The 17,978-nt window shown below is 50.8% G+C and overlaps 1 protein-coding gene across 1 annotated transcript in view; it reads right to left on the bottom strand.

The window, feature by feature from the left end:
* The window catches only part of FNDC1 (fibronectin type III domain containing 1), a 77,815-nt gene that overhangs the window by 33,607 nt on the left and 26,230 nt on the right, over positions 1–17,978 (bottom strand). The window contains exons 5-9 of the mRNA XM_054570180.1: positions 6,565–6,771; positions 5,944–6,042; positions 4,323–4,440; positions 2,260–2,447; positions 1,443–1,550 (exon numbers count right to left, since the gene is read on the bottom strand). Coding sequence (XP_054426155.1) covers positions 1,443–1,550; positions 2,260–2,447; positions 4,323–4,440; positions 5,944–6,042; positions 6,565–6,771 — 720 coding nt within the window. The remainder of the gene's footprint in view (positions 1–1,442; positions 1,551–2,259; positions 2,448–4,322; positions 4,441–5,943; positions 6,043–6,564; positions 6,772–17,978) is intronic.

The following is a 17,978-nucleotide window of genomic DNA, read 5'->3' as shown; positions in this document are numbered from 1 at the left end:
CTGTTATTATTTCTGGTAATAGTGAATTGACTACCAGGGAGCTTCTTTCACCAAAGAGGGGTAAATACAAACTAGGATGTGGGAGAGGGAAAGGAAATAAGTAATGTGATAATAACGTCACTAGAGGAACAATGATTGATTTTTTTATAACTGATTTTAGCCTTCAAAAATCAAATGATAAAATGATTTTAAAGAGTAGCCAGCCAAAAACTGTCTTTACTCATTTGTAGAAGCCTTTGCAGCACTATAATACTTAATGCAGAAAGAGCCAATGTTCCAATTTTTATAAAAAGAATTATTAAAAGGGGCCAACTAAATATTTCTTCTCTTCATTTTTTAAAAATGTATTCCACTGGGGAAAAATGAGCAAGAATAGCACAATATCTTCCTCTAAAAACACTGGGACGTGAGAAAGCATTAAGTAGAAAAGACTGTCTCGTGTCTGCCTTCCCTCTGTGGTTCCGTGAACAGGTTCATACAAGTCAGCATAGATAACTCAGAGCTGAACATTAAGACAACCGCTCTTTTTTTTTTTCCAATTAGGAAATTCTCAAAGGAGGTCAGAGGGAATTTTCTGGATTTCTTTAATCTTACGCAAGCTTTTTGTGGTTTCTGGATGCTAAGTTTCATAGTTTCTGAAGACAAAGGTTGTCTTCCAAAATTCTGTAACAATAAAAAGTACCCTTAGAGTCCATTTGGACAAAGCGATGTCAAGGAAAAACCTCGTATGCCCCTTTAAAGTATCTCCAACAGACTTATGAGAGGTTCTCCAATGTTTTCATATTAAAAAGAAAGGTTTGTGCTTTTATTTAGTAGTCTCAACAGACTTTAAAATCTAACTATTTGTGAATATTTTATTCTATTTTTAAACCTACAGTATTGTTATTTTAAGGTCATATTCTCCTCAACTCCCCAAAGGTAATTAATTAAAAAGCTGACAAATAGGGGAAAAAATCCATTTTCCATTTGATTTTCTTACTTGAGTTTTCAACCCCATTAAAAATTTGGTCCCATTCAAGACACTTATGGTCCCATGGGGTACCTGCTCACCCCGCCTCTCTAGGATGTTACTGGCACAGTGAAAAGGCCCGCACCGTGAAAAACAAGGTGTCGCTGGGACAGGTAAATGTTAGACGGTGCACCCATACAATTAAAAACAAAAAACACCCTTCCTGATAGCAGCACCCATCCTTGAGTATATACGAAAGGTGAAAGGAATCGTCGTGACTACCTGGATGTTACTGACAATGAAAAACACCAATCCTGCACAAAACAGCCTTGTCTGTTGGGTTAGCACCTCACAGACGTACGTCGCTTCCCTATTTCTTGCGCGTCACCAGACCTGTGATTAGAACTGGTGTTTATAACAATCAAGGTATGTGGGTCTATCTGAGGGTTTCCCTCCCGTGCACACCTTATACTTTAAGTAACATGGTTCCTACCTTTCACTTTGCCCTCAGTCTCAGGCAGTGCGTCCCAAGCTACAGTGACAGCTGTGGCTTTGCCATTGACTGGCTGGACGTTTAAGTTCTCAGGAGCTGTAGTAGGAGCTACAAAAGGAAGGTCAAGGGTCCAAGCTTTAAAGACGCCCTCGTGCACACTCTAAAAGTAAATGACATGCAGTCCTCATGCGCACAGCTTTATGGAAGAGTTACTGGGTTGGTTAACTTTTATTATAATGAGGGAAAAGTCTGCATTTGCTTTTGTGTAACCTGATTTATATCAGTTCCACCAACTCATAGAGTGAGCTTAGACATATCTAGAGAAATGCTTTTAGGAACCAGGATTACTCTCATTGCTGAATAATGAAATAGACAAACAAGCGTAAAATCCAGGCTTTTGAAAATAAAGACAAAGTTTAAAGGAAAATAACTTTGACTTTAGACACAGAGCAGAATTCTCCCCCAAAATCAAATACAACTTCAGCCTAAGAACAGAAGCCTGCCCTACACCCCAGAGCCATGGGTACTCCATGCACACAGCGGTGATCCATGGATGCTCCACACTGGGATTTAATATGCTGCATATGTCAGAATAGCACACTCATGAAAAGAGCCAGTGAAGGACACACATGGATGTAAGGAAATAGTTCCTTAACTTCTTGTGTTCATACATAGACACGCTACCAAGATTTAGGGTTACAGTTACTTTAAAAGAGCCCAAACTGGCCTTTATCATGACTGGCTTCTTAAACTTTCTTTTAATCTTATTTTAGAGGTATTCCCAAATTGACCGTCCAAAGGCCACTTCAATACAGACCGGATTCTGGAGTTCTCTGGAAGACAGATGTACTCCACTTGCCGTCTCTTTCACCCTGAGAAATGCGGACCGCGAATTCATACATGGTGTCTGGGATCAGGCCCTCGACCAGCACGCGCCTGTTGGAGCTCTGCTTGTAATCCCACCGGGCCAGCTCGCCCTTTTCTCGGTAGCGCACGGTGTACTGTCTGTAAGAACACACAGGGGGCGGTGCGCCCAGCTGCCCATTCTCTGCAGCTGAACGCTGGGCTCCTGGACGTTCTTCCTTCCCCAGAAGCGATGCTTTGGGAGGTAACTAAGGAAGTCAGAGAGGAGAAAATCTGCACTTTGGTATTGTCACAAAGAATCTACTTCGGTTACAGGCGAAGGTGTCCGAAGCAGGCCAGGAAAGATGACTTTTCAAGGCTGAAGCAGACTCAGAAGGGGGTAGAGGAGGGATGGCTTTGATGAGGCAGGTGCCTTTTGAGGGATGTGCGTGCACACGTGTGTGCGTGTTTGTGCACATGTGCGGGGTAGAAAGGGCAATGTGAAGGATCAGAACTGGCCTGCGGTATCTTGGCTTTCCAGAAAAGAAGGACAAAACGACTCACTGCGTGCCAGGTCCGGCACGTTTCCTAGAGACTCGGGGGGGAAGGCAGCATGTGGTTTTGAGTCGACTTGTGACCATGAGAAGGAGCAAAAATGTGTAACAAATGGCGGGACAGGGGAGCTGATAAAAAGAGCCTGAGAGTGAGATTATCAAGAAGAAAACATGGGGTGCCCAAACGTGGCGGTCTTCCACAGCCCCAGACAGAAGACATCCTCAACACCCTGCGCTCTGCAGACGACATCTACTGGGGCCCTTTTCCAAGAAGCTGTATCTGTGGACACTTTGCCGCAGAAAGCACTTGGTGCCTTAAAAATGTGCTGTGCGTGATGACATTCACTAAGTCAGGATAAGGCCTCCGTTACAGACACAGCACACCAGTTAGCACAGGAGTTCTGCTCAGAAAACTCAATCCTGCTTTTGTTTGCACCGAGATGCTGGAAATCAAAGTCCATGGGTAACCAGGGACGCTCGCCCCGAGGGGCCCTCTGGCTGGGGAGGGAGTTGCCATGGGCCTCCTGAGGTCTTTCAAAGGGAGCAGGTGTCTTTTTTTACTAGCAGACAGTGACAGAAACTGTATCTAAATCAAATAACAGTGTGTATACACACACACACACACACACACACGTCTCAGCACTACAGTTCATTTATTTTTTTAAAGTGCATTCACTTTCCCTGGTTGCAGATAGGTTCAAAAATTAATACGTAGTCACTAGGCCACCAAATCTGTGGCCACCTCTTGGCTATATAAACTATTAAGTCACTTAACACAAAATTTTGAAGACTATTTTAATCTACCACTAACTAGAAATGATGTTCACCAGTGGCCTTTTGAACGCAAAAATTATTTTAATCTTATGACTGGTTTTTCTTCACTTGCTATGGCAAACAAATATAAAAACCAGAATAGCACAAGGTCATGGCTTAAGAAAAACTACGATTCATTTGTTACATGCAGTGAAGCTACATATGAAGCCGTCTGGAGCCCAAAGGACGTCTAGAGGGGACCCGCTCTGTGCGAGGCATCAGGCGAATGCCCACCGCTCTGCACAAGGGCCTTCCTCCTTCCAGCCTCACAGCCAGCAGAAGGCAGGCTCAGACCCCTCCTGAGCCAGGCCACGTCCTCTGCATGCAAACAGAGCATCTGTGAGGCCAAGCAAACTCAAATGGGCGATGCAAATGGGCACGAAGAAAGAAACGGGATCGAGGATGTTTGCAGACACAAGATAAGACTGAGCACGTGAGGTGTAAGGTCCCGCTGTCGGCACCGCCCATGAGGCCCTGGGAGCATCTAGTCTGTGAGACCACACTCGGGAGTAGCTGGATCGCAGCTGATAATCTACTGTTCAGCTACCCAAGAAACCGGCATTCACACAAGTCAGAAAATAAAATCATTCCAATAAATGCACGTCTCTTTGGGGCCAGAAAAACCATGTATCACATACATAAAAGAAAGGCAAAGAAGTAAGAAACGTACCTTGATGCGACAGCTTTCTTCTGTTTTTCTATAGCAGGGTCCACCCAGGCTACAAGCACAGACTGGGACGACATAACCCGGACACTGATGTCCTCAGGGACGTCCAGCTCATCCTCCTCTGAAATGACAAGGGGGTGTGTGGAGAGGCTGTCCCAAACCCCAGGCTCCACCCTAGTTGCTCGAGCCTCCAGGGTGTATCAGCCGCCCTGGACAATTTTTCAATTGCTTATGCTTCACGTAGATGAAATAACACAAATAGAAAGTTAAGCCACTGTTTGATTGGTTTGTAGAACAACCTGTCTCCATTCTTGCGCTTCCTAAACACAGTCTAAGATACAGGCCGTGCGCTTGGAAAGCTGCCCAACCCAAGGGACATAACGCACAGCCCGAAAGGGAGGCTTTGCCTTGTCAGACCTACTCTGAGTAACTCGGTGTTTTCTCAATATTCACTGCAAGTTTCTGGGAAACAACAATTTTTTGTGGGAAGCAAAACTTTGGGGGAAGAAAAGCCCAAGCCAGCACGTCCTTGGCGATCATACCATGAAATGAAAATTCTGGTACAAACGACAGCACAAGCTACATTGGGCTCAACGTCCTCCCGCACGGGATCCCAAGACAAAGCAACAGTTATCTTTGGTAGGGAAGAGAATTCAGTTTGCCCATGTCCAGTGGAGTGCATCAAGGCAGTACACAGGGCTTACAGCTTTTGTTCAGTCTCTAACATAAACTCACAAGATGTCTTCAATTTTGCTTTTGAGTCTCTTGGGCTTTTTTGTCTGTTTGTTTTCTTTTCAACTTTAAGGGACTCTGTTTTTGGCTTTAACTACAAGTAGGGAAAGGTGGAAATACTTAGCCTGTAGAAAAATGAGAAAGGAGCGTCTTCTGCAGCAGCAATGAGTGACTCATAAAAGTGACGCACCACGTATGTAGGCCTTCTGTTATACAATGTAAAAATTCTAATACGTCATTATCGTGTAATATAGTAATATAACAATATATTATGTAATATAAAGGTATAATTGACAAATAAATTATAAGTTCATGGAAATAATTATGCTATAGGCTGCCTCTTCAAGGCACACGATCCAGAAAAGGTATATGTAATCTGTTAATAAATAAGTACTCTAAAAAATATCTGTGAATAGAAGTGGAAAAAAGTGTCCCTTAGCATGGGGCCCGTGATCGGGCGATCAGCAAGCCTCTAGTACACCTTTTCTCACTCTTCTCAGGGCCATTTTTACTCAGTTTTGGCTGAAATCAAGTTTGCAATCTTGCAGGCCCCCCCCCACCCCGTCCACTCCTCTGTCCATCATGGGGGGCAAGTTTCTGTGTGGATCACACTGTGCCTTTAAATGGAATAAATGTTTGGCTGCTCTTATGAGGGCAAATCTATCACATGGTGAAGATATGCAATATATACAGAGACACATGTTTTACCACAAGATGCTCAAGCCTCTGCGTGTAAAAGAAACACACTTGTATCCAAGGGCGGCCAAGGCCACCCTGCTGTTGCCTTGACACTGGAGAAAACCCATGGACTTCGTCACCCCACCAGCATCATCTGGAAACAACTCTTTAGTCACCCTGGGCGGTGGTTGACCCGTGCACCCGCATCACATACCTGAGATCTTCCGCTTGGTGAGCGCAGCCCGGTAGACGGGCTGGCTCTGCCCCCGGGAGTTCAGGGACTGCAGCGAGACCACGTACACCGACTCGGAGGCTGTGGATCAAGGGGCACGCGGTGAGGCTCTGCGGCGGGTTTCCCGGAACGCGTCTCTGTGTCCTTGGTCCCCTCCCCTGCCCTCCTTCCCAGCTCATCTTTCCGGGGCGTTCCCTCTTCTTCTGGCCTGATCGGCAGGCTTCCTCAGCCGGGATCCATGGTCCAGTGTCCTAGGATCTCAGACAAGGCTTAGAGAACAAAGCAGTGACAGCAGAGCCAAGATGCGCAAAGCATCGACCTGCGTCCTGACCAGAGACACGGCCCAGCTCGAGGGGCCTGTGCTGCCGGGCCAGGAAGCAGCTGACGGGCGCTGGGAAGGCGGCCTCGTCCTGCGGCCAAGGGGAGGTTAAAAGGGTGGAGGCACAGAGGGAGGACAGAACAGAGAATGTCATTCCAAACAATTGTAATACCTGCAAAGTAAGCATCACAACTAAAATGAAACGTCCGTCATGCACGAGCTTCCACACACCGAAACGATGGGGAAGGTCGCCAGGTCCTGAACACCAGATAACGGGGACTCACCCAGCTTTTTAATTTCGTGCGTGCGCTCGTCTCGTGTCAGTGGGACATAATTCATCTTCCGGCCACTCTCCCCATAGCCCAGAAGAAAACCCCGTGATCTGCGTGGACTCTTGGTTCCAGACAGGCGTGGCGCCTTCCAGGCCACGGACAGCCGGTCGTCTGCGGGTCGGACTCGGACACGCAAGGGCTTGTTGGGCACTTCCTTTTCTTAAAAAGGACATGACACAGAAACTGTTAAACAGTATACCCTTAGAGTCCACTGGAAAGTATGGAAAGTCTGTCCCAAGGCTGAGCCGCAGCCATGAGCAGCTGGGCTTAAAACATGCCTTTTGGTCACCAATTCTAGTGAGAACATTCTCTCCCCAAGAGCACCGGCCCCGTGTGCTCAGCTGCCTCCCACGTTTCAGACCAGGCCATCTCAAGACTTCAAATGAACACATACCCTGTGTGAGGCGGCCAGCCAGGAATCTTAAATGTTTCACAAGTGATCTTTGTCATCTACTCCCTTTTGTCCCCTTTACGTCCAAGACTATATGTTCTCTGGTGAGAGCCAAAGGTCAGCGTGAAAATACAGCAGGCGCACACTATGTGCTATGTATAGCTGCCCTCCCGGCAGCTTTCTCACGGTAAAGCTGAAAAGACAGGCTTTCCCGGCCTCCGCAGTAAATCCCTAGGGCTAAATAGCCACTGATTTCTGGTTTCGATCTCAATTGTTCTAACATCTAACACGTCTAAGTGTGCCCCTCCAGACAAGAGCTGGTCCTGCCCGCCGGCCATCGCTGTTGTCCCTCGGCCGTTTCCTTCTTGCTCGATCAGTCAGTTGCAAGAAATCCTCGTGCTAAAATGATCAGTCTCAAGAAACGCTCTCAGTGTTAGCTTTGCCAAAGCAAAGGTATTTTGGTGGCCAGTACTTCATGTTTCCAGTTTTGCTTTCACATCACGGAAGAGCTGATAAGTTGGGAAACCAGGGCTATAGACCATGTGATGGCAACGTTGGCCGCTTCTGACAGGGGGCCACGTCCTAGCTGCCACCGACGGACCGCACTGGGCGAGTGAGCATCCCTCTCGTTATGCACGCTGGTCGCTGCCTGCCATTCTCCCTCCACTACGCACAGGAACCCCATCACTGACGTGGACCGAGTTTGTTAGACTGGAAAATTCCCAGCCAGGCTAAGGCATAAAAACACACTCAAATGTCATGACTTGGTACGAATTTCAGTGATGCAATAAAATAAATAAATAAATAGCACAGGAGATGGTTATTCTGAAAGCCAGATACCTGGTGCTAGTGCTCTGAATCTAACCAAAAGGAATGTCCATTTTTCCATTAGTTGGAGTCACCTAACATGTTATTAGGCACCCAATTCCTAAAGGCTACCAGAGAATACCATGCAGTGATCCAACAAGTATTTTCCCCCTATGCAAGGTAGTACTTAGTAAGATTTTTTGCCTGGACTTCAATACAGTAGCCAATGGACTAATTATATATAACTTCTCCTCGCACCTGGGGTTGTGAGTGTAACTACTTTCATTGTTGTGCTGAACTGATCTCAGTTTTATTCCAGGTTACCAGGTAAGCTCTCAGTATCAAGGTCTGGCCTCTATAAAAATTGAGGACCACTCTGTGATTATAGAAATGACAGATACGCTAAGTCACGTAGTTCAAGAGAAAACAAATGTCCTGAAGTGTTCAGTGCTAACAGCCCAACTTGCTAATGGCACAGTGTTGAGTCAACGTAGGAGTTCCCATGTAGATCCTGTAACTTGGTAAGTCCTGTGGGTTCCAGCATTAATCCTAAAAGTTTATTGTTCTATGAGCTCCTGTTGGGGGTCACTTGCTTCATACGCATAACAATGTGATGTCCAAGCAGTCACATCATAAGTGTTTGTGTTATCCATGGGTGACTCTGTCACAGGAGAACGCATGAATTTCCTTCATCGGCGTGTGCCACTGCTGAACAGACCTTGCGTGAGGCTAGCGTAAGAATAGTCTTTTTTAAAAAGTCCTGGCTGGGGTGGCTCAGTGGATTGGGTGTCATCCGGCAAACCAAAAAAGTCGCCGGTTCGATTCCTAGTCAGAGCAAGTGCCTGGGTTGTGGGCTCAGTTCCTGGTTGGGGGCGTGTGAGAGTCAATCAATCATCGATGTTTCTCTCCCTCCCTTTCCCTCTCTAAAAATAAGTAAATGAAATCTTTTTGAAAAAAATCCTGGGGAAACTGTCTTGTATAAACTACTTATGAAAAGCAAAATCTGGACAAGGAGCAGCAGTCTTATTTATCAATCATGAAGCTTTAGTTTGTTTTTTAAAGTTAGCAGATTTTTGTTCATGGGAACAAAATACATAAACAAGTTTAATTTATCAGGAATAGTGCTGTGTCCTTTTGAGATTTATGCAACACTATGAAATGGCTCTCTGGGAGCCATGAGCATGGGAATAGCAGTTGAGATAAAAAAAATTTAAAGGAAGCAAAAAACTATGCTTCATTCTCTTTGCCTCTCTTAAGTCATTTTTTCCTCCATGTGCTTCCAGTACAAACTCTTACCACATATTTTAAAAACTCAGTTTTAACAGAAGACTTTCTCGTGAGCAAGGTCACCTACTATCTGTGGTTCTGAGGGTGAACCTGAGGTGGAGGTTTGATTTCACAGGGTGTTTGTTGTGGGGCCGGATCAGGGCTATATTTTTAAATATTCTATGAAGTGAAATGATGTCTGTGAATAAGGTGTGATGCTTATTTTAATTCTGTGAAAAGCTCAGACCGCCAGGGAACCTCAGCGACATGGGAGTGAAAAGCAACTTCTGCACAGGCTGCCTCAGGCCACGTGCACAGCTTGCTCTCCTGGGTAGGAGGGGACTGGCGGGGTCACCACCCAGGCAACATGGCTGCCACGGCCTCTTCCCTCAGGGCAGCGGTGAGTGGGACAGATGTCCACGGTGCTGCCATCGTCCTGGCTGGCCTCGGTGCCGCCCTCCACACCGCTCGGTCTGGAGCCCTCGGCGCCTCTGCTGCAGAAAGAGCCCGTGGGCACAGGGGCTCCGGGTCCTCTCCAGCCAAGGGCAAAGCTACAGGTCACAGGCACATGGGTCTCACAGGAGTCAGCTACAAAATAAATGATTGCACGGAAGCGGCGCCCCCTGCCCAGAGATTCTGCCCCAGTCCTGGGGGCCTTGCGCCATGCGCCGCGCGGGGCGGCCTGCCCGGAGAGCTCGCTGTCGTCACCAGGCCCGGGGGAGTGCTGCAGGTCCCTGCTTCCGTGTCCCCTGACACTCAACAGTGAAATCCTGAATAAAGCAGGCCTAAGGAAAAAGGCCCTTGGAATTCCCTAAAGTGATGGGTCCATCAGCGGGAGGGAGGGCTGAGGTTCCGAGAGCAGGAGCTCGGCTCCAGACGGCACAAGCGTTTGCCTGAGGTGCCCACCTGTGGCCCTGTGCTGACCCAGGCTGGGCCACTACTCAGGAGCCGCGCCACCCCGAGGCAGGGACCGAGCATGGTGGGGGCTGTCCCCCAGCGCCAGCCTGCCGTCTAACCTCTCCATCCGAGGTGAAATGATCTCAGTGAATAAGGTGTGATGCTTATTTTACTTTCATGAAAAGCTCAGACCGCCAGGGAACCTCAGCGACGCAGGGGTGAGAAGCAACTTCTGCCCAGGCTGGCGAGCGAGCCAGGCCTGTCGGCCGCCTGTGAGAACAGGGCTGAGCTGGCCCTGACAACCCACCACAGTGCCCACCTGCCATAGAACCTCACAGTTTGTTATCAGCGCTCATGTGGTTTATTTTAATTGTCCTTAAACGGCTCCCAGGTAAATGGGATAGACGTCATAATCCCTGTGAGAACTGAGGTGCAAAGCAGAGAACGGACTGGCCCAAGGCCACACAGCTACCAAGTGCCAAGCAGGGACCTGAATTCAACCACTCCGGTGCCAAGGCCCATTGACTTATGCCAGCTCGTCACCGCAAGTGCCATCTTGCCAGCCGCCTAAGTCTTCTGCTAATGAACGTGAACCCAGGGCTCTGGGCTGGACAGGCCCCGTTCAGAACGTGGGCACAACGCCTGGCGCAGCGGCCACTGAGCGTGTGTGTAAGGACTGGACAGAGCGCTCAGCAGGGAGCAAGTGAACCAGAGAACACCTGCCACCCACAGCTGCCCCGGAGAACTGGTCCCCGGCGGCACGGCAGCCACTGACCCTGATGGTGATGACACCATCCCTCTAAACACAGTCCTCTGTCTCTCAAGTATTTAAAAAAAGTGTCCCTTCTTTGCCATCCTGGGTGAAACGTACTGTCGAACATCTTGTATAAATCTTTTCTAGATCATCTGGTGACCCTCTCTTAGGCTGATGCGCACACTAAGAAAAACTATCCAGATGGTTCAAATTCACTTGCAATGAAACTTTTAAGTGTTTTTCTAACCCGCACGGGATGGCCTCACAGAAGCATTCTGGAAGTTTTCTAACAAATCCCTGTACGTCTTTTATCTTGAAAACAGGAAATCTCAACTGCTGAGAGACGTCATGTTCACGTCCCCAAGTGCCAAGCGCACTATAACTGGGCAGCGCATGTCGTCGCCTCCCTCGCTCTGGAATTGTCCTCCCGTAGCTCTCAGAGCTGGTGGATAACATTAATCACACACCGTCTGCTCGGCAGCTCAGCAGGGTGAAACATTTCCCATCTCGATTCGACTTTAGAAGGCCAGACAGTCATGTTTCCTGCCTTGAGCGTCAGCTACCCAAGGCAGCAAATATTCTAAAATTGTACAGAATCAGAATCTGTTCTTATCACAAAGAAAAAAAATCCTGAATGCAACATGATGCTCCATCCACGCCCAGTTCAATGCTAGCTCGACGCAGCGGCCCCTGCTGTGGGCTTCCACAGTCACCGGCAAGGTGGCTCTGAGACGCACGCTGAGCCTCATTTTCCCTCCTTTGCAAAGTAGCATGTGGCACATTGTGTTTCGTACCATAAGCCACATCAAGCACCTAGTACCGTGCCTGGTGTATATGAAGCGCATGTGAATTGCTAAGTGTGTTCATGGTTGTGATTCACTGGGTGGGTGGGTAACCCCTCCAGAATGGAACCCCAGGTCCCATGACAGATTTGACTACAATGCTTTGCACACCAGGGGCACTTAAAACATCTATTTCCAAGAACCAGACATGAGAGAAAGAGACAGGCAGACTTATTGTCACAGGTTTTTACACGAAGACCCGTCTCAGATAGGGGGCTGTCTGTGTCCAGGCGACTTGGGTGCAGCCTACCCTGAAAGCACCATTCATGGGCTCCATCAGCACCTGCAGTCGCCCCTCACTCCAAGCGAGTGTCCCCTCTTCGTTGGCATGAAAGAGGCCGCGGCCATCTTCTCCTTGGCTCCGTCTCAGCCAGCAGGACACGCTCGTTGTCCAGCACAGCGTGAGCCGTCATTCAGTCTGCCGCTCTGAAGAGTGAGCAGTTTGTCCCTCTGATGCCCCTGACCCCCCGTGGCCCTGGCCTGCCCCCAGGCTCCGCAAAGGTGGCCTTGAGCTCATTGCCTCCTGCTCGCCCATCCACGGCCCCTGGCGGCTCCCCGGCCACCCCACCAGCTCCAAACGTCAAATCTCAGGGCAACCGGGGACGCTGGCCTGCGGGGCAGGAGGGGTCCCGCCCGTGTGGCTGCAGCGGTGGTCCTCACACTGCAGTGTCAGGCACCTGGAAGACCGCCACCTGTGTCAGGCCAGGTGAGATTCCAGGGCTCAGGTGCACTTTGGGTGAGTCACCATGACAAGGGGGTGCGGGTGGAATATGAGGGGAGAGGGGTAAAGGTGATGCGGCTGGAGCATGACGGGACATGCGCTTTGCTGTCCCCAGTCTGAGTCTGAGTTCCCCGCTCCCATGACGGGCCCAGACACAGCACAGAGTGAGCAGCTGCCCAGGTCAGCCAGCCGACGCCGCTCCGCCGTCTGTCTGCCAAGGGCTCCTTTCTGGGTCAGTTCTGACACAGAGCCCCCCCCGAGACATCTGGGAATGAGTCACGGAACATCTCTCCCACACACCAATGTTTGCAATACGAATTCTGAAATCTGTCTCGCACACCACATTTTTCTCTCCAGTGAACCACCCCGATACGCAACTACTCACTGAGTTCTTGTGCGCGCTTCACAGTATGGAGGAAGGGAGTCTCCTGTCTCTGTTTTGGAGCAGTGAGTCAGAATGTCACCAACCTTCATAATTTGTGGGTCCCTGCCAGCTATAAGGCATTTATTTACAAGCATCCTCACAGTGACACAGTAACACCCATTTATAGACAAAGAAAGGGGGGCTCGCAAAGGTCAGGAGAGAGTCTGGGAGCTGGACGGGTGGGCGCGACGCCGGCCCGGGAGCCAGCCCGGCAGCCCTGGCCCCCTCCACGCCGCTCGTGCTCAGAAGCTCAGGCTGCCTGCAGGGCTGGCGTCCCTGCCACCACCCTGTGGCAGGAGCGTGTGCCTGCTCCGGACAAAGGGACCCCATGGAGCCTGACACACCCCTCTGGCAAAGGATCTGTCTGTCGCCCCCGAATCACTGCCCAAGACTCCTGTGCCACAGGTCCCCCACTTAGAGAAAATGCCAGCTAAGTTCCCAAAGGCCTGGTGCTCTTGAGGGGAAGTCAGCCCCCCTGTCCCCTGAGGCCCCACCCATAGCACTCTTCTCCCCACACGTGTCATGGGCCAGGTCTCCAAGGAGGGACCACGTCGGGAAGAGGCTGGTGGGCCGTAGCGAAAGCCTGGCTGGCCGACCGCAGACCGCAGAGACCAAGAGCAGAGCGGGCTATCCGCGCACCTTTGACAGTCCCAGATGGAGTCACTGGCAGCCACGGCAGTTATGTCCGGGGCTGTGCCGAGACTGAGGCAATGGGGTGCAACAGGAACCCCTTAGGAGGGGCCCAGAACGCCCCAAACCGCAAGCCTGGACACTCGGATAGGGACTCTATCCGGACACCAATATGGGGGGGCCTCCGCCTCTGTGAACCCTAAGAGCTCAGAGCTCTGCGCACCCAGCGCTCGCTCTGGGCTGCACCACGGGCCCTGCTCGGGGCCCTGCTGGACTTCTACTCCACCGGGTGCGTGCGACACTGCGGCCACCTGGCTGGAGACCAACGCCCGCCTCTCCACCCGTGGACGCCGCCAGTGACCGGGCCTTTGGGCCCACCGCTCGCTCTGCTCGCTGCTGTCACATGAGCTTCCCTCTGTGTCTATGACCTGCGCGTGACTCTGCTGGCTTACTGGGCAGGTCCCCCCTAACAAGGATGGCACTGTGGAAAGACACAAGGGTGTGTGAGTGACTCCCTTTGGGGACGCTCAGAACAATGACTCACCCTGTCGGGACCCTAAGGAGAAAATTAGCGAGACATCTCACCGTCCTTCAGAGACGCCAGAACAGCACCCTGAGCCATGGCTGGGAGCCAGTAAGTCCTTGCTGCCTTTTCAGGGACTGGGAGAAGAAAGATGGTCTTAAAAGGGAAAAAAAGAACAAAAAAAAAAAGGAAAGGAAAAAAGAACCTTGATTTCCCCCATGCTAATCAATGTCATTTACTAAAATTGTTACAGAGTGAGAAAGCCGTTATAAAGCATTTAAAACTTTCTTCTAACACAAATAAGCCTAAGAGCCTTCTGTCCACGGTTTCTGCTGCTCGCGGGACCTGTCCGGTGCCTCACAGGGCCTCTTTCTCCTGCTTTCTAGGGTCACGAGGCGAAGTCCACACTGTCACCAGACGGCAAGCCCCAGGGACTCCTACTGGACGTGGAGCATAGACAGGGACGGGGAGGGCAGAGGCCAACCCCACAGGTGGGCACAAGGCGGCCAGCTTTTGTCCTCAGAATCTGGTTCTCAAAAGGCAGCAGGCTGGCCTCAGAAACAAAGCCAGTGTAAAGCCATCCTGCGACCGCTTGATTTCAACCACGTGCTTCTGTTTCTCTATTCATTTCGCGAAAGTGCTGAGTCACTTAACTGGGCCCTTCCAACTCTTCTGTAAAGGTGACCTCAGAGGCCGCGGAAAGGACCCCGACGCCGGGAGCCTGGAGCTCGGCGCTTCGGTCACAATCTCAGTTTCATCTCACAATTGCACTTGACTTTTGCGGACAGCTCCATACTATTTTCAAATAAAAAACCGTATTGCAAGTGACTGGCCATCCGGAAAACACCCCCCCATTGGGTGTGGCCGGGGCGCCCATGTCCCCGCAGACGCCTGCCCCACCGAGCTCCACGAACCCCGTTTGAGAAGCCCCTGAGGACGGCTGGTTTGCTCCAGGATGTCCTCCGAAGTGTCAGCAGCAGCTGCCGCTGACCCCAGCGGTGTTGTGACAATCAGTGACAACTACTTCATGTCCTTGATCGCGCCCACAGGATTCGGGCGGTGTGTGGCTGCGAAAGGCCGCAGCACCTGCAGACCGGGGCTGGCGCTGCTACGTTAGCGACTCTGGAGGACTCGGCACGGATCGGCGATGGCGCCGTGGCCACTGCAGGAGTGAAGGGGCTCTGCAGCTGCTCGCACGGACACGTCCCCGCCACCGTGTTTGCAGGGCAGGAGCCTCCCCTGGGGCGTCTCTCCCTACGCTGAGCCGATGGCCTCCCGCCCCCTGTAGGAGAGCGATGGGCTCTGGGTGCCCCCCACCCCCGCCGTGGCAGCGACTTAGATCCATGCTCCTGGAAGACCAGTGTCCCCTCGGCAGCCTCAGCTGGGGAGGGGCGAGCCATCCCCTGGCCCAGCCCCCGCTTGCTTCCTAGAATTCACTGACAGGAAAATGAATGAGCCAACATTTACGTTCCCCAATGCAGAGGGACCCCCGGGGATGTTGGCTTAGATGCTGGTGCCCGGGAAGGCTGCTCGTGACTGTTGCCTTAGGAGGCAGCTGGTGTTTCCTGCGTCCCTGCCGCAAGTCTCTGTCTAGGCCGCAACTCCTGAGTTCTCTGCTCCTCCCCAAGAACACGTTGCTCAGTGAAGCTCCACACGGAAACCACTGTTCTTCATGATTAAAGAGTGGCCTCTAAGCTGGGGCACTCTAACTGTGTTCCGATGTGAGGGGCGGCTTTGCATCGGGCTCTCAGAAAGCTCAGAGCCCTGGGAAGAAGGTGCCTGTTACCAGGGAGGGAGGGCGTCTCCCTTACAGCAGACAGACCTGACTGGACACACCTCATCCTCTGAGCCCGGTCAGCCTCGAGGAATTCCAAACTGCAAAGGCGCTCCAGGCCATTCCTTAGCCAGGACCCTCCGTGTAACTGGGGGCGACAGTTAGGGTCTCTGATTTGCGGCAGCGCCCCTCTGTGGCCAACAAGCTGGCCTGCCCGGGACCATCTCCAGAATCAGCCAGTGAACTAGGCAGGTGACCCCGACCTTCCAACAGACAGCTCTGCATCGCCCAGCACCCGGCTCCGGCCAGCACACAGTTCCGCCTCCAAATGCGTTTGCCCTAAACGTGTATTGAGCACGTGGCACGTGCTTGTCCCAGGCTCTGAGGAGACAGAGATGAGTAAATCTAAGTGACGTGCCCTTGAGGGGCTCACGAATCAGGCCATGACCAGAAACAGAGTTTTGCCCTGAAAATCATACACTAAATAAAACTTAAAATTGCATGAGGAAATAATGCCACAGACATTAATTCCCCATTGGCCAAAGACCTTAGTTAAACTACCACGTGAAAAGAGGACAGTCTTGGAGCCATCGTTTGGCACGCAGCTGCCCCATGGCCTGGCCCCGGTGTGCGCGGACGCCGCCCTGAGCAGCGTGGCTTCCATGGCTCAGGGGCCCACCGAGGCCAGATCTCCCAGAAAAAGAGCTTGGCGAAAGCAGAGGTACTGCGGAGTCGGGCCTCTGCCTCTCACCCTGATCCCAACACCTGTCTTTGTGCACGACGGAGAAGCCCAGACCCGGGACAGAAAGCGCTACAACAACTTGAGGAAAGAAGTCTGCTGGAAAGGGAAATAATAGGATTCCGGTCTGTGAAAGGACCTGGGACATCTCTGCCATAGGGACAGAACAGAGGGATATGGATTTACTTCTTAGCAGGAGAGATTTTACATTTACATTTACATACAAAGGAAACTTTCCAACGAAAAGAGGAGATGAGCTCCCCAAGAGGAAGCCAAAGGTCCCCTGTGGAGTTGCATGTTCACTGAGTCCTATCTGAGTCCTAAGAGTTTTCATTCTTGGACAAGTGACCCGTCTGAGACCCACTCAAGTCCTCCAGCCTCCGGGACGCGCAGCCTGCTCTTCCTTCTCCTCACATGGCTTTGCTTCACCGCCCGGTCCCCAGGGGCCTGGAGCTGCCACATTACCAGGTCTCTGGACTCCCCACTGCCGGTTGTACATCGCAGAGCTGCGTGCTTTCCGAAGAATTCATGACTGCGTTATGAGCTGAACTCCCCCGCACCCCCCGCCCAGATTCATATGTCGAAGTCCTAACCCTGTCTGTTCAGCATGCGACTCTTTGGAGGCTGGGCGTTTTAAGAGGTGCTTAAGTTAAATGAGGCCATTAGGGTGGGCCCCGATCCAATCTGACAGATGTTCTTATGAGAAGAGGAAATTTGGACACAGAGACACAAAAGGATGCGTGCTCAGGAAGACAGGCCATGTGAGGACACAGAAGGAAAGGAGGCATCGGCAAGGCCCAGAAAGAGACCCCAGGAGAAATCAAACCTACTGACACCTTGATCTTGGACTTTCCAAACTGTGTGAACATGTGTTTCTATGAATGAAGTTGCCCAGGCCGCGGTATTTTGCTGTGACAGCCCTCGCAAGCTAGGACAGACGGCGTGCGCGGCCTCTGGCTTCCACGCTCACTGCCTCTCTTTCACACAAGAACACAGTCTCAGTAAGGCCAGCCCCCCTGCGCCTTGTTCCCGGTGACTCTCCAGCACCGAGGCCGTGCTTGGAAGGCTGCTACCTGTAAGGGAAGACAATGAGGTGGAGAGAGTCCCACCCCCAAAAGGGGGCCTTCCAGAGTAGGAACTGAAACCGCTGTTCCAGAACGGATTTCCTCCAGTTTCAAATAAAACCTTGGAAGACAGTAAAGCGTTAAAAGTCAAAGCACTAAAGCAAACTAAAGCACTAAAGCCTGAGGGCTCACACCAGGTACTGACAGCAAAGTCTCCATTTCAGGGCAAACCTCCCGCCCCCCACCCCTCACCCCTGTGAATGAAGATACGTGGGATGAAGAATCCTTTCCTTGTTTGGCAGGATAATCATAGAGTAACCATTTCTCACAACAATAGCAAAGCATATTGTCCTAGCAACATAAAAGTATACAGATGCATGTCGGTCACTAATTGATCATTTCTCATACATTGTTCTCATTATTTAATTAACGATTAAATGTGGTTTGTTTGTTGTTGTTGTTGTTGTTTTGCTGGAGCACTGTAACCAACTCTATGTAGTCTTTTTTCTTTAAAAAAAAAAATCTGCTTTATAT

The sequence above is a fragment of the Pteronotus mesoamericanus genome, unplaced genomic scaffold, assembly GCF_021234165.1.
Source record: "Pteronotus mesoamericanus isolate MK-2021 breed Mesoamerican mustached bat unplaced genomic scaffold, CSHL_Meso_final contig_20, whole genome shotgun sequence".
NCBI lineage: Eukaryota > Metazoa > Chordata > Mammalia > Chiroptera > Mormoopidae > Pteronotus > Pteronotus mesoamericanus.
The sequence above is the reverse complement of the archived record's forward strand: the minus strand, read 5'-3'. Positions and strand labels throughout refer to the sequence as shown.